The 15,926-nt window shown below is 38.7% G+C and overlaps 1 protein-coding gene across 3 annotated transcripts in view; it reads left to right on the top strand.

Annotated features, from left to right (window-relative positions):
• Positions 1–15,926, top strand: part of NALCN (sodium leak channel, non-selective) — a 300,348-nt gene that overhangs the window by 143,118 nt on the left and 141,304 nt on the right. For all 3 annotated transcript variants that reach the window (XM_047871039.1, XM_047871030.1, XM_047871050.1), the window contains exon 12: positions 487–678. In XM_047871039.1, the coding sequence (XP_047726995.1) occupies positions 487–678 (192 nt within the window). The remainder of the gene's footprint in view (positions 1–486; positions 679–15,926) is intronic.

The following is a 15,926-nucleotide window of genomic DNA, read 5'->3' as shown; positions in this document are numbered from 1 at the left end:
TCGATTAAGCATGTGACTCTTAATCTCATCTCAGGTTATGATTTCACAGTTTGTAAGATCAAGCCCCATATTGGGCTCTGTGCTGACAGCACGGAGCCTGCTTGGGATTCTCTCTCTCTGCCCCTCCCCAGCTCGCATGCCCTCTCTCTTTCTCTAAAAAGAAAGAAAGAAAGAAAGAAAGAAAGAAAGAAAGAAAGAAAATGTAATAGCACTTTGAATTATCACATTATATGTAAAAAAGTTTTTGTTACCACCATTTTCCTTCATTCATTCAGGATTTATTGAGCTCTGGCTAAAAGGCAGAAAGGCAGGCACTGAGATACACCAAGATCTTAGTTATTGTAGTGTTACTTTTTGTCTGTAGCTACTCACATGGAAAAGTGTGATTTTATGAAGTACTGTGAAAAATGAGGTTTTAGTGTGAACTTGTTTAAGATTCAGTGTGAGTAAATGATCAAGTACATATGTTTTCCTCTCCCACAACAGGTTCTTCGGGTAGTTCGACTTATTAAGATTTCACCTGCATTAGAAGACTTTGTGTACAAGATATTTGGTCCTGGAAAAAAGCTTGGGAGTTTGGTCGTATTTACTGCCAGCCTCTTGATTGTTATGTCAGCAATTAGTCTTCAGATGTTCTGCTTTGTTGAAGAACTGGACAGGTTTACAACGTTTCCAAGGGTAAGGATAAAAACTGCAGTCAATTTAATCCATCATTCCCATTTTAGCAATAATGGTTAACATCAAAATAATATCCCTTTAACAGTGGATCAAAAATACTGGCATATTTTTGATAACTTGGAATAATTCAGTTTTAATATTTAAAATGGTCTCTTTTGCAGGGTGTAGGCACTTGAGCCCGTTTTCAACACTGTTAGATTATACCTCAATTGTAAAATTCTGGAAATAGTCTGATAAAATGAGATGCTAAAACCAGCCCAGTTGAAAGCTAGAGTTCTTAGTACCTATAGATGAAATTATAGCAGAGTATTTTTTTTAAGTTTATTAATTTATTTTGGGAGAGACAGAGAGCACAAGTGGGGAGGGGCAGAGAGAGAAGGAGAAAGAGAGAATCCCGAGCAGGCTCCACACTGGCAGTGTAGAGCCTGACATGGGGCTCAAACTCATGAAATTGTGAGATCATGACCTGAGCTGAAACCAAGAGTCAAGACACTTAACTGACTGAGCCACCCAGGTGCCCCTAGCAGAATCTTAAAATAAAATTTGTTTTTTGTGTCTGTGAAAGTTGACATTTCAAAATCTGTTTCACAGTTCATATATTATTTTTTAATTTTTTTTAATATTTATTATTTATTTTTGAGAGAGAGACACACAGACACACACAGACACACACAGACACTCACAGACACACACACACACACACACACACACACACACACACACACAGAATGATAACGGGGGAGGGGCATACAGAGAGGGAGACACAGAATCTGAAGCAGGCTCCAGCCTCTGAGCTGTCTGTCAGCACAGAGCCTTATGGCTCAAACCCAGGAACTGTGAGATCATGACCTGAGCCAAAGTCAGACGCTTAACCAACTGAGCCACCCAGGCGCCCCTACAGTTCATAGATTTTAATGTCAAGCATAATCTAGAAGGAAGTTTTTGATTTTCAATGTAAGAAAATTTATAAACTCTTCAGATTTGAAATGTCTTTGGAAAATTCTCTAGTTCATGCCTCTGCATTATCATCAGGAATTCACTTAGGCTAAAAAAGGAAGTCAAAAATCAATCATAAACAGAATTCATATAGAAAATACAACCCCTAACCAAGGATTCTGAAATTTAACTCCATGTGGAATTAAAAACATGAAAAAATGTAATGACCAAGACAAAAAAATATGTATTTTTTCACCATAAGCTGAAATACCCATTTATATGGGAAGAATTATCTTGGGGTAACAACAGTATATAATTCATTTTTTTTTAATTTTTTAATGTTTTATTTATTTTTGAGACAGAGAGAGACAGAGCATAAACGAGGAAGGGTCAGAGAGAGAGGGAGACACAGAATCCGAAGCAGGCTCCAGGCTCTGAGCTGTCAGCACAGAGCCCGACGCAGGGCTCGAACTCACGCATGGTGAGATCATGACCTGAGCCAAAGTCAGACATTTAACCACCTGAGCCACCCAGGCTCCCCTAATTCATTTTTTTAAGATAAGCTTTGTGGGACACCTATATGGCTCAGTCCGTTGAGTGTCAGACTTCAGCTCAGGTCACCATCTCATGGTTTGCAATTTCGAGCCTGCATTGGGCTCGCTGCTGTCAGCACAGAACCCACTTCAGATCCTCTGTCCCCCTGTCTCTCTGCCCATCCTCTGCTCATGCTCATTCCCTCAAAAATGAAATAAATATTAAAAAAACTAAGCTTTGAAGGCAAAAGTGTCTGTACTCAAAATGGTAGTCTTATATAGGCTGGTTATTATTTTTTTTAACCTCGTGCTAAATTTGTTATGCATCACCAAGCATTTGTTGAGTGTGTATAAAGAGCCAGGCAATTTTGGTGATCTTAGGGCAGAAACACAACTATATCCCCAGTCTTCAGGAAATTCTCAGTTGAAGGGCGTGCCAAGTAAGTAAATGCAAAGCATGATAGAGGCAGGCACGAGGTGCTCTGAGAACCCAGAACTAAGATCTGTAACCAGGAATGGAAACGTCCAAATAGTCTTCTTGGAACAGTCACTAAAGAGCAGTTGTACATAGACAATCAAAGTGGAGGAACACAGTGTCCTGGGTTTGGGGTCAGAATATGCTAAAGGTCTGCGGTGAGCCTTTCTTGTTCCAGAAGGTAAAGGAGAAAGCAAGGCCAATGGTAAGAGGAGGATACAAGACCAAGGAAGGGTTAAGTTGGATGAAAGTGTGGTTGTATTTAAATGTTCATTGAGAACAAGCAAGTAGAAGGTGAGGTTGAAGATGTAGGAGACACAGAGGACAATAGCAAAGGGTTCTTGAAGAGGGTATCCAGAGCATAGGCACAAGGATTGCTCTTAGACAAGTGTTGACACGTCCTGCGTGGAGGTGGTGATGTAGGACAGCAAGCCAAACTGAGAGTCACAGCCAGTCTTTATTTTCCTACTACCACAGTACAAGCCACTGGCTCCCAACATTCCATTTTCCACACTGAACAGCACTGGGTGAGTGTCAGATGGGTGAGTGTATTGTGGCAGGAAGAATAGGGAAAAGTGCCTCAGCTGAGGCCTCTTGATGTGACTCTCAGAACAGAAGCACCCAAGCTAGGAATGTGGCTGTTCCTAAGAGCATGGCCACCTGAAGTGGGGGGTGCCGAGTTTCTGCCTGAATCTCCCTCCAGAGACAGACTGTGCACCAAATGTGGTGTGGGGATGGCAGCCCACCCTGCGAGCTTGTGGGGCAGAGCCTCTCCGGTGCCTGGGGTCAGGCCACATAGGATGCTATTGTCCTGGAGCCAGACTCTTCAACAAGAGGCTCAGCTCTTCTTCAGGGTTGGGGGCATGCAAGCAAAGATGACAGTGATGTCACTAAGCCCACCTTCTCTTTGTGTGCCCCGTCACTGGGGAAATGAAAATTGCAGAGCGCCATCGTTCAGAATGACACTGAGACTGTCATTGTCACAGTCCATCTCTGAGCCCAGGTTAATTCAGCACACAGTATTGAAGGCCCACTTAGGGCCAGCCATTGTTCTAGGAACAGGGGATCCTAAAAAGAAAACCGCCCCCCGTCCCCTTCTTTATGTACACAGTCTTCTCTTAACGTCAAATCTTATCTTCATCTTTTACTGTCTCCTCTAATCTCACATCACCGATTTTATATTTCTTAGCCAAAGCCTCTTGGAGCCAGATGGCTTTTGGAGTTCAGAATATTCTAGATATTACAAGGGTGATATCACTCCCTTCTTGGTTTAATTTGTTTGAGTCAGCACTCTGTAATCAATACACAAATGTTTCTTTAGCAAAACATCAGCCTTTGGGCAAAGAAGAATAAATAAGGACAATAAATAAGTCTTAGGTCAGATTGACTTTCTGCCACTAAATGAGCTACCAAAAAAAAAAAAAAAAAAAGAAGAAGAAGAAGAAGAAGAAAAAAAAAAAAGAAAGAGAAATTTTAGGTATTTTCAAGAATTTTTGAATATAATAAGAAGGCATCACAGATAAGAGTTTGCACTTCTTGTCATACAGATCTGATTCCTTATCACTGCTCCCTCACTTCTTAGCTATATGATACTAGACAAATTAGTCATTAAGCTTTTATTTTCTCACATCTAAAGTGTAGGTAACAATAGCATTTTCCTCATACCATTATGTGGATTTAATAATATACCATACATACAAAATATACAAAGTCCAACTCTTAGAAGCATTTTTAAATGTTTTATTCTATATAATACAATATATTTGAAGTCGGTATATTAGATTCTGTATAAAAGATCAGGCTGCTTCAGAGCCACCCGACTTAGCCCCTTGGGATTTGCTCTATTTTCCAGCCATAATAGTAATCAAGTAGCATTACGTTTTCAGGTCTCCAATTACTCAATTGTGCCTTTCTGCCTGATTACTTTGACCATCTTAATGAAAGCAGCCAGGCAGCTATGGGGCCCCCTAATCAGTGATTCCGCAGCTGACGGGGTTGACAGCCTAAATGTGTGAAATGACTAGGAGTAGAATTTTCCTTGCACATGAACGCATTATGCATTAAATCCCTGAAAAAATAATCAAATTTTGCAAGAAATGTTGAAAACATTGCAGCTACAAAAAGTAGTCATTATCATTCCCAGTCACATAAAGCATCATCCATTGGTGCCACTTGCCTGACAGGAAATCATCAGAAAAGATGGTTAAAAACACATGATAGTCGATGGTAGATTTCTGTTCAGACACTCATCCATGGGTCTTACTCCGTTCCCTTCTTATAGAGCATCTCCCTCATTATCCACGGGTTGGGTGTTGTGGTAGGTTGGTTAATTATGGTGTTAGCCAAAGTGCACAAGATATGGTTAGCGGGCACCAGCCTCCGAGATGGTGGGAGTCAAGTAAAGATAATAAAAACAAGTGCTGAGTCTTCAAGTTCCTGTTTTACTTTGGGATGCATCATGTGATTTTTCTTATATGTACTTAGAGCTATGGAATGCAGAATAAACTATGTGCGCCCATGAGAGATGCTGGGAGAACACCCATCTTGAAGGAATCCAACAGAGGCAGAGCCAGCCTGACTTGGCAAAGCAGCCTCAGTCTTTGTGCCTGGCAAAGAGTTTTTCTGTGGCTCTTTCGTGAACCAGATTTTGACCCAGACATCTGGGTGGCATATTCTCTCTAAGGAAATAGGACTGATTATGAAATTAAACACTGTTTGATTGGATTTGTATCTTGGGCCCAGCAGCCCACTGTGAAACCCTCTAAGAGGACCTAACAGGAACATGTGAATTCCTAAAACAGCAGCCTGGGCACACAAAGTGATTGCCCACTGCATTGACCCTCTGACAGAGCTCCAGCCACACTGAAGGACCCCAGCTACTTCCTGAAACACTTGAAGGCAGAGAGGTCCTAAAGGATTTTCACTTGTGTTATTCCACAAGTTCCCTAATGGGTCTCTGCCTCAGTTGGCCACTTCTCGACCCATCTCCATTTGTAGCAAAATTTAAACTGTTTCCTGGAACTCTCCTGTTTAAAATGTTTCAAGGTCTTCCTTTCCCTCACGATACCACACATTTTGCTAGAGTTTTCAGTATCTTCTCTTCTCTATCGCCAGTTACCTCTCTGGGCTCATATTTCTGGATTTCCCCCATCACATCTTCCAAAGGCAGAGAGGGCATCTATCTTGCTCATTAAATCCTCCATGCTTCGCATAACACTTCCCAGTGAATAGGTTTTCACTGAGGAATGAATAACAATGCTAGACCAAAGAAAACTTCTGTGATCCTTCCACACTGTATCAGGCTCAACATCCCAGATTCTTTCTTCCACTGCTGTCCCCTTCCTCTGGGAACCCCTTTACTCTCCATCTCCCTAACCCTTATCCCATCTGAAATGTCTGCATAATTCTATCAGAATGCTTTGGCAGGAAGTAGCAGAAATCTTGACCCCAATCAACTTGAACAATTAGGAAATTTCTCACAAAACTTGAGATTAGGTAAACCAGAAAGCCAAGACTCTGAATCTTTCACTGAAATTCTGTTGTGGGCTGAATTATGTGCCCCAAAAATATATGTCTAAGTAACCCAAAGTATTACCTTATTTGGAAATAGAGGTGATTAAGTTAACATGAGGTCATTACATTGGGCCCTAATCCAATATGACTGATATTCTATAAAAAGAAGAGATTTGGACACAGACACAGACACACACAGAGGGGAAATGATATGAAAACACATGTGGAGAAGACAGCCCTGTGACTGGAGTGGCAACTACAAACCAAGGACCTCCAAGGATTGCTGGAAAACACCTGAAGCTAGAAAACGTTGGGAGAATCCTTAAGAGGGAGCATGGTCCTGCCAACACATTGATTTCAGACTGCTGAGCTGTGAGATAATAAATTCCCTTGCTTTAAGACACTTAGTTTTTGGTACTTTGTTACAGCAGCCCAAGAAAACTACTGCAGTTATTTTCTCCATGTGTTGTCTTAGTGTGTTAGCAAAATGGATGCAATATTTCCAGAATTTGTGATAAAATCTTGAGGAAGAAGAGGGTCATCTTCAAGGAGCAAGGACACTTTTTCCTGGTACCATTTTCTACTTCCCCCAGCACACTTGCTGTCACTGTTCATTGGCAGGATTGGGTAACTTGGTTGTTCCTAAACGAATCATTCACAAGATGGCTGAGCCAAGAGGATTGGCTTAGATGAGTCATGTGGGAAGAGATGACTATTGGAGAAACACCACAATACTACAGCGGTCAGACCCAGAGTTTGGACAAGGTTTCTCTCTCGCATCTCTCATCTCTAAAGCTTTGATATACCCTGTGGGCATGTAAATAGACACGTGGTAGGAGGAGGACTGGTGTTTAATTTCTCTCACCTGAAGCACCTGGGCTTCAGCTCCTTCCCAAGATGTCCAAATAGTACCTGCAGAGAAGCCAGCACAAGGCCTGGCACAGAGTGGATTCCTGCTCCCCCTCTGTTTATGGCAGTTGTCACTTTCTGTGACACACCATCAATATTTGTGCAAGCTCCTGTTGCCTCTGCTAGACCTCAAGTATCTTGAGGGTAGCAGCACCGTGCTCTCTTCTCCCAAAGCATGTACCACGATGCTGATGCCAATGCCTTGGGATCCAAGTCATTGGGAGGGTCAGGGCGGAAACAACCAGTGGAGCCTCAGCATACAGTCCCATGAGATGGAGAAGAGAAGCTTGACATTTGTTAATGGGGGGGGGGGGGGAGGAAGATATATTGATAGAATTTAATAAAACCATTTTGTCATCTCAACCAATAACTTTCTCTTCTAATTTGGACCAAACAGACACTTCACTGCTAAGTAGAATTCCCAAGGAAGATCAAGTCCTGCTGTGAGGCAGGATCCTGTAGTTCTGGACTATTGTTGGGACTAATAACTTACGTTAGAAGGAGGACAATTAGATTCATGATGGAACAGCCTGTGCAGGTCCTAAGGACCACCGGTTGGCACAGGAAAGAGCCACCAGTCTTTCTTCAACAAAAACAAAAACAAATTGTGTGTTTCCCATAGCTGCCTGACAAAAGCTTATGCGCGCAGTTTCACTAAGGCTTTGTTCAGTTTATCTCTCCACTTATTGTACAAAACAAATTGCCTCTAAGTTACTAAAACACATGCAGTAAATATCCACTGTACATCTTTCACCAATTCAGTATCTTTATTCCTTGTAAACTCTCACTAAAGTCATAATCCATGGGCCTCATTTGCTCCTCAGTTCCTCCAATGGGGAGTTTTTATTCAGAAGCAATAAACTACCCTCCACGAGAGCAGGTACTTGTATTTTAATATTATGTATTTCGTATGTTTTCTTAATTTGCATTCTCTAAATGCAAATGACTTGCTCTGTTGAGTTTTCACTTATAAAACCATATCCAATGCAGTTACACAATATAAGCAGTAAATGAGATAAAACACTTAATTACAAATTAATTTCCCTCTCTCGCCACCAAAATGGCTTTTAACTGTACTGAAAGAATTACTGAGAAATGTAAAGAAACAACTTGCTCCTTAATTTTTTTGCATTTTTTGCCAGATGTAGTTAAGAGAGTCTGATTAACATTTCTAATAAAGTCAAGGTATATATGTATATATATATACACACATACACACATATATACATGTATATACACATATATATGTTTATGTGTATATATATGTATATATGTGTGTATGTGTGTATATATATATGTGTGTGTATATATATATATATATATATAAAGTTTATTTATCTGAGAGAAAGAGAGAGCACAAGTGTGCAGAGGAGGGGCAAAGAGAGACAGGGAGAGAGAGAATCTGAAGCAGGCTCCATATTGACAGCGTGGAGTCTGACATGGGGTTTGATCTCACCAAGCATGAAATCATGACCTGAGCTGCAACCAAGAGTCGGACACTTAACTGACTGAACCACCCAGGTGCCTCAAGTCAAGGTACATTTTATCTTCAAAAGTAGAATTATTAGTTCAGACTTTATTTTCTCATGAAATGCTTCAGACATGCAAAGAATAATAAAATGTATTCTTCTGTAGCCATACACAGCTTGACAAGCACATTAGAGCACATCTGAAGGCCTTGAATGCCTCTTCTTCATCACTCCCTTCTTGCTCATAGAGAAACACTTTTCTGAATTTTGTGTTTAGGCTTTTAGTGCATTCCTTTATGCTTTAATGCATAAAGAAGCATCAACTGAAAATCACATATCTTTTTGCATAATTTAAACCTGCCTTATATGGTCTCACATTATACTGTTTCTTCTGCTAATTGCTTTTTTTGCTATGTTTGTGAGATTTATCGATGAGTACATGTAATTTTTAAAAATTTATTTTCCTTGGGGCGCCTGGGTGGCGCAGTCGGTTAAGCGTCCGACTTCAGCCAGGTCACGATCTCACGGCCCGTGAGTTCGAGCCCCGCATCGGGCTCTGGGCTGATGGCTCAGAGCCTGGAGCCTGTTTCCCATTCTGTGTCTCCCTCTCTCTCTGCCCCTCCCCCGTTCATGCTCTGTCTCTCTCTGTCCCAAAAATAAATAAATGTTGAAAAAAAAAATTTAAAAAAAAAAATAAAATTTATTTTCCTTGCAGTATAATATGCAACTATATATTGCATTATATTTATAATGCACTATTTATATAAACACTTGACAATTTGTTTTCCCATTCTCCTGCATGGTAAGTGAATTCCTCATGGGTTTGGGCAGGACTCACAAATAGGATGGAATTTCACATCTGTGAATAGGCTACTAATCAGTTAATTTGGAATCCATCAAAAAGGAGATTATCTTGGGTGTGCCTGACCTATTCGGAGGGACTGGGCTCTTCTGAAGAGGCATTTAAAGCAAGAGTCTCTTGTTGGCTTTGAAGAAATAAGTTGTCATGTTAAAGGGTCATGTGGTTAGGACCTGTGGGTGGCCTTTAGGGACTGTGTGCCTCAAGAAGACAGGATCCTCAGTCCTACAGCCATAGGAACTGAATTCTGGTAACAATCTGAATGAGGCTCCAAATGAGACCACGGCCCAGCCCACACTTTTATTTCAGCCTCTGAGATCCTGAGCAGAGAACCCAGTTATACTGTGCCCACATCTCTAACCTACAGAAACTACAAATAAGAAATAAATATTGTTTTAAGGTGCTAAGTTTGTAATGATTTGTAACACAGAAATAGAAAATGAATGCATGCAGGTTTTGGATGTTTGTTTCTAATATTTTATAATTCCAAATAATGCTAATCTCAACATTGCAAATTAGCTTGTGCACATGTGAACATTTGGGGGGGTATGTAGCTAGGAATAGAATTGCTGAGTCTTAGAATAAAGATACCTCCAACTTCAGCAGGTATTGATAAACTTGCATTGCATTCCAACGCAATTTCCCCAGTGTATATGCTATCAGCAGGACATAGGAATGTTCTCTGCTTCACAACTCAGCCATACTTGGTCTTGTCAGGCTGTGTGTTACTTTCAACATTTAGCTCTTCATTTAACCTGAATTGATTTTTGTGGTTTCTGTGAGATAGGGAGCAATCTTATTTTATTTCCATTGGATAACCCATTGTCACAGTACCATTTATTGACTAGTCTATCCATTCCCCATGGTTCTGCTGTGCTGGCTGTGTCGTAATAGGATTCCACATGTGTGTACCCTGCTCAAGACACACAAGCTCCTTTCCATCATCTCCTTTTGTGATGGAATTTTTTTTTTTTTTTTTTTTTTTTTTTTTTTTTGTCAATCTCTGGTGAAGTCCAGTGAATATCCAGCCTTACTCAAGGATCTCAGTTAGCAACCTCCATCTTTCCAGGGCCTGTGACTTTGCCCCTTATGCCTGACAGTACATGAAAAACCTAAGTCTGCCACAGACTGTAAATCCTCTAAGATTGTCTTTTTTTGACCCAAGCTGCATATTAGTTTTTGGTACTAGGGCTTCAGTTATTGTCTTGGGATCTTAAGTAGGCCTTTAAAAGGATGCTTGTTGCATTTTATACAGAATTTGGGGAGGGAGGGCTAATCAGGTTTTTTTTTCCATATATGATCAGATACTAAGGCTCACTAATATATTTTTGAGAATTAAAAAAACCCACTCTAGTGACTATCTTTCAGATGGATAGGTTTCTTTTTTTTTTCTACAGATACACCCTGAGGCTAGGCCACCATCTGAAGCCTCATATTTGTTTGCATTCGGTTGCAATTTAGTTATTGATTCTCACAATCTCATTTTGTGTCCCCCTAATCTGCTACACCATTGAAATCCATTTTCCACAAAATACCAGATACATCCATTCACAATGAAGACTAACTAAATTGTGTATGTGTTTTGTTGCTGTTTGTAATTTAGCCCACATTCTCTATATAATGGAACCATGAGGCATACACACATGAACAAACATACCAACTGCCCTCTTTAACTTGTAACATAGTCAAGAGCATAAGGAAGAAGTCAATTTATCCCATAGTAGACACATAAGAAAGAACTCAAATAAGCCAAAAGGTGAAATATGACATCAAAGATTATCTGGAGAATATTTTAAAATTCTGGGAGCCTACTATGTGCTAAGCACAGAGCTTCCAAAAATCACTTGTTTTAATAAGAGGAAGGGTCTGCTTCCAAAGCTTTCTGAAGAGTGGTCTTCAGGGGTGCATGTGGTTTCCACAGATCAGAATTTGGGCAACGGCATTAGATGAGAATATCCCATTTCAGGAAGACAGAATGAGTAAATCAGAGACATGGAGAATCACTGGCATGGAGGGATGGATGAAAAAGGAACTGCAGTGTTGGTCTGGAGCCAGACAACAGGGTGTTTTCAGAGGTTGGGATCGTGACAGAGGGAAGCTGTTGAAGATTTCACTCTTTCTTATTTTCTTCCTGGAGAAGAGCAGATGAGCTATTTTAAGGGAGGTTAGTTACACTGGAAGAAATGTTATTTCTCTGAGGAGGTATTTTCACTGAACAAAATTTCATTTTTATTGACCAAAGACAAAAATTTATGATTGAGGAATTGCAGCAGCATCAGGGCAGGAAGGGAGGTAAGTTTCATTTTTTCTGTGTGGCCATTACTGTGTCATATCTTCTACAGTCTCTTAAAGTTGGTCCCATCAAAGGCTTTAGGCCATCCAAGGCCTTCATCCATGTCTGGACCTGGCGCTGTGATAGAAACTAGCACCTTGTTTTAAAATCCAGAGTAATTTAGTGACATAGCTTAATGTCACCATCTCCCCCCCAAAAAAGTTTTAAAATTAATTTTATTTTCTTCCTGCTATAAAATCAGATGGCTTGTTTTTTGGTTTTTGAGTTTCTTTGTTTTTATTGTTGTTGTTGGGATTTTTTTGTTTGTTTTTGCTTCTAGCTGAATTTCTTTGTGTGGCGATTCATCATTGGCATAATGATAAAATTATATCTGGTGCGCTTCTTTTTAAAGGGCAGTTTTAATGCAGTATGAATCACTCACAGACAGCTGTCTTTTCCTGTTGTGTATTACCATCACTGGTCCACTGAACTGCAGTTACCAGAACTATTCCTTGAGTAAAACATCCTTAGAGTCCAAGCCTGAGTCCCAGAAGGGCACTCTTTTGAGGAAGACCTTTTTATTTGACCTGGCTATAATCCTTATCCAATTTAATCAAAATTTAAGAGATTTAATCTAAAGGGAAAACAAAATTGAAATTACAATGAATGCAAAAACGAAATTCAAATCACAAAAGTGAATCATGAGGACATCCATATCTGCTGGAGTTCAGGCACAAGTGTGACTCCAGTTTTTCTAGCAAAAGTAGACTTAGATAGATGAAAGATGATTATGAGATGAAAATGAACTATTTTCCTAGAGAAGCATAATTATTCCTAACTAAGTCAAGAAAGACGTTTCCCCAGGGATCATTTATCAATAATAATAATAATTACTATATATGAGACTTTTTACATGTGAGGCCCTCAGAACAAGAACTTTTCATAGGGAAAAAGAGAGATATATACATACACACATAGATATCCACATATATCTAATGTAATTCCCAAAACAACCTATTAAGGAAGTATTTTCCCCACATTATAGATGTTGTTTAAAAAAAAGCAGTAAGGAACATCACCAAAAATTGATAAGAACTAACAAGAAAATGTACAAGGCTACAATAATAGAATGTGATTTAGGGTTAACATATAGATGAACAGACAAACATGCATTAAAAAACATTTGGCAAAGAAAGCATCACAATTACAAGACAAATTGTTCTCAAACAAGCAATATGGGCGATACCAGAGTTTCCTCATACTATGTATCGAAATATCTTCCTGATGAGTTAGAGCAAGGAAATGTGAAGTGTGAAAATGTAGAAAACAAAAAGAAAATATCATCTTTCATCTTTCTTGATGATCAAGAAATTTCTAGGCCTAAAAGCAGAACACGCTTGACTTTTCAAAAAAGTCGAAAATAACCACTATAAATAATTTTTCAGATCAAAGGAAAACATGAAGATACAACCTTAATTTATAATGCATGTCAGGAAGAAAGTGTTGAATGGACAAGATTTATTTGTTATTTTTATTTTTTGGCTAATGGTCATGTGCACTGCTGGCAGAAAGCCCTCTCACACATTGCGTGTGGCGGTGAACATTTGTGTAACTTTTCTGGAAATCCGTTTTTCATTATATATGAAGACACTAAAAAGCATTTTTACTCTTTGATCTAATGGTTGCATTTCTAGAAATCTACTCCAAGAAAATAACCAGAGATGCATACAAAGACTGATCTTCAAAAAATGCTCTTTGTGGCATTATTTAATGTGAAAATTTTGAGACAACTTTAATGTCCAACCATCTGGAAAGTCTAAATAAATTTTAAATGTGGTGGCATATCATACAGTCATCAAAACTGTATTTTTACAGCCTAACTTATGAGGTAAGCCATGGGCGACACTAATTGTGATGATAAAATATTAAAAAAGCATAATAGAAACTATATTTGTAACTGAGTTCAGTTTTATTTCAAATACATATATACACCCAGAAAAGAATGGTAGAATATAATGCTTCCCTTTATATATCTACTCTTACCTGAGAAATAAAAAATTCTACAGGACTAATTTTAGTCATATAATAAGACTAATTTTAATTCATGACTTGTAAAATCAGCTTTATTAACGTCAAATCATTTCAATTAAATATTTATTTGTAAACAACTATCAAATCTATTTTCAAGGTATTAGAGAACTAAATAAGCACTATCAGATTAGAAGCAAAACTTGGAAATTTATGTGTGTGATAGAAGAGTAGACAATATAATTTGCGGTAAAGCTAGCTCATTTTTTGTGGACTTAGTGAAGAAAGATGAGCATCAAATCCCATTCGAAGAGAGCAAATAGTGGCACACTCCATTTCTAACATGTAGGGTTATTGTTTGTTTGGTTGGTTTTTTAATGCAAACCTCTAAGCTTTTTCTGACCAGAGTTGCTTTCTGTTTGAAACCAAATAGAAAAATCTGGTTCTTTTATATATATAATTTTTTTTAATGTTTGTTTATTCTTGAGAGAGAGAGAGAGAAACAGACAGACAGACAGACAGAGTGTGAGCAGGGGAGGGGCAGAGAGAGAGAGAGAGAGAGAGAGAGACAGAATCTAAAGCAGACTCCAGACTGAGCTGTCAGCACAAAGCTCACATGGGGCTAGAACTCATGAACTGCGAGATCATGACCTGAGCTGACATCAGATGCTTAACCAACTGAGCCACCTAGGTGCCCTGAAAAACCTCATTCTTAAGCATTGTTTTACAAACCGATAGTCAGGAAACACTGAAATTTCCTAGGTAGACTCCATGGTACTTTAGTTACAGAAGTTTTCTTAATAAATCCTCTGCTTGTTTAACAACAGGACACACAGCTGTGTTTTCAGGAGCACTGTTTCTTCTGTATATGTTACAAGATCTTTATTGCACCAAAAGTAGAACGTCAACTTTCATCTGCAATTTTATAGCGCATATTTGCCAATGAAATGCATCATTTACATCATGAAAATTTAATATGACTGACATTAGCAAAATCACTAATTAAGAAATAGGGCATAAATACTCCCAGAAACTTGACAGTCTGTTCTATGAAGAAAATTAATTCAGAAGTTTCCTATTTGCATAAACCTCCAGGTCTCATTTTCACAGCTGTTTGTTCTGTCAGCGAGATGGCTGCATTTCAAAATTATTTTAACATAATCGGTGGGAAGTATACCTTTCAACTAAAAATATCATGCTCCTCAAGAAAGACTGTTAGGGGAAAAATTTAAGTTCAGTCAGTTCATGTTGATTTTTTTTTTCCCTTAAGATAAATGTTTCCAACATGGGCACTTTAACATTTAAGTCATAAATGATTAACGTATTTTTATTATTAAAATTCTGTAATTTTAGATTCTCATGAAAATGAAAACATTATGTCCTTTCCATGTGGAAAAATGTTAATGAGTGGAGTTTATTTTAGCAAAGAGGAGAAAATACTACAGATACCTATTTTCCATTAATCAGTTGAGCTTAACCTGCGGTTCTTGATACGTACCCGATACTATGTAAGACAAAGAAGGTAAAAATTTTAAATACTACAAAATTTTCAAAATTTATAAAAGTTGAATATTATACTGTTTGTTTTACTAATTTAGATTGTGAAAAGAAGTCGGCAATTACTAGTTCTTCAGATTTATACTACCTGCAATATTCAAAAGGACAGCAGGAATTTTAAGACCAGCCTAGATACCTGGCCCCACCATTTGCTTTCCTGCAGGCCTTGATTAATCATGTAAGGCCTCTGCACTTCCGTACGGAGTATAATATGTACAGTAGTAATTCGCGGGGTTATTGTTCAAGTTCCTCTGCATAATGGACAATTAAATGCTTCAGGGGTTGTAAAGCACCATGTAAAATGCTAGTCATGACTCAGTATCTCTCCTTATGTCATTTTAAGGACAATTACCCTGAAAGAAATCCTAGGACACTGTACAAATCCATGATTTTTGTCTGTATTGTCACTTACGGTGTTATATGTAAAAGTGAACCCAAGCATGGCCATTTGAAAGAAAAGAGATGTTTGGATACACCTCCAGACACTTTCAGGACTAGAAAAGGATTCATTGGCTTTTGCAAATGAGTTTCTGCCATCTTTCCTTTTACTCCTGAAATTATATTTAAGTGTAGGCTCTACCGAAAGTAATTTGCTGCTGGCGTAGGCATCAGGTTCTGATGTCTGCTCTGCTTCTAATTACATTCAAGCTCATTTTGACATTTAAGCCCAATTACTTTAGTCTCGATTCAGTAAGGC

Source organism: Prionailurus viverrinus, chromosome A1 (assembly GCF_022837055.1).
Source record: "Prionailurus viverrinus isolate Anna chromosome A1, UM_Priviv_1.0, whole genome shotgun sequence".
NCBI lineage: Eukaryota > Metazoa > Chordata > Mammalia > Carnivora > Felidae > Prionailurus > Prionailurus viverrinus.
Note: the sequence above shows the minus strand (reverse complement) of the source record. Positions and strands in the feature narration are given on the sequence as shown.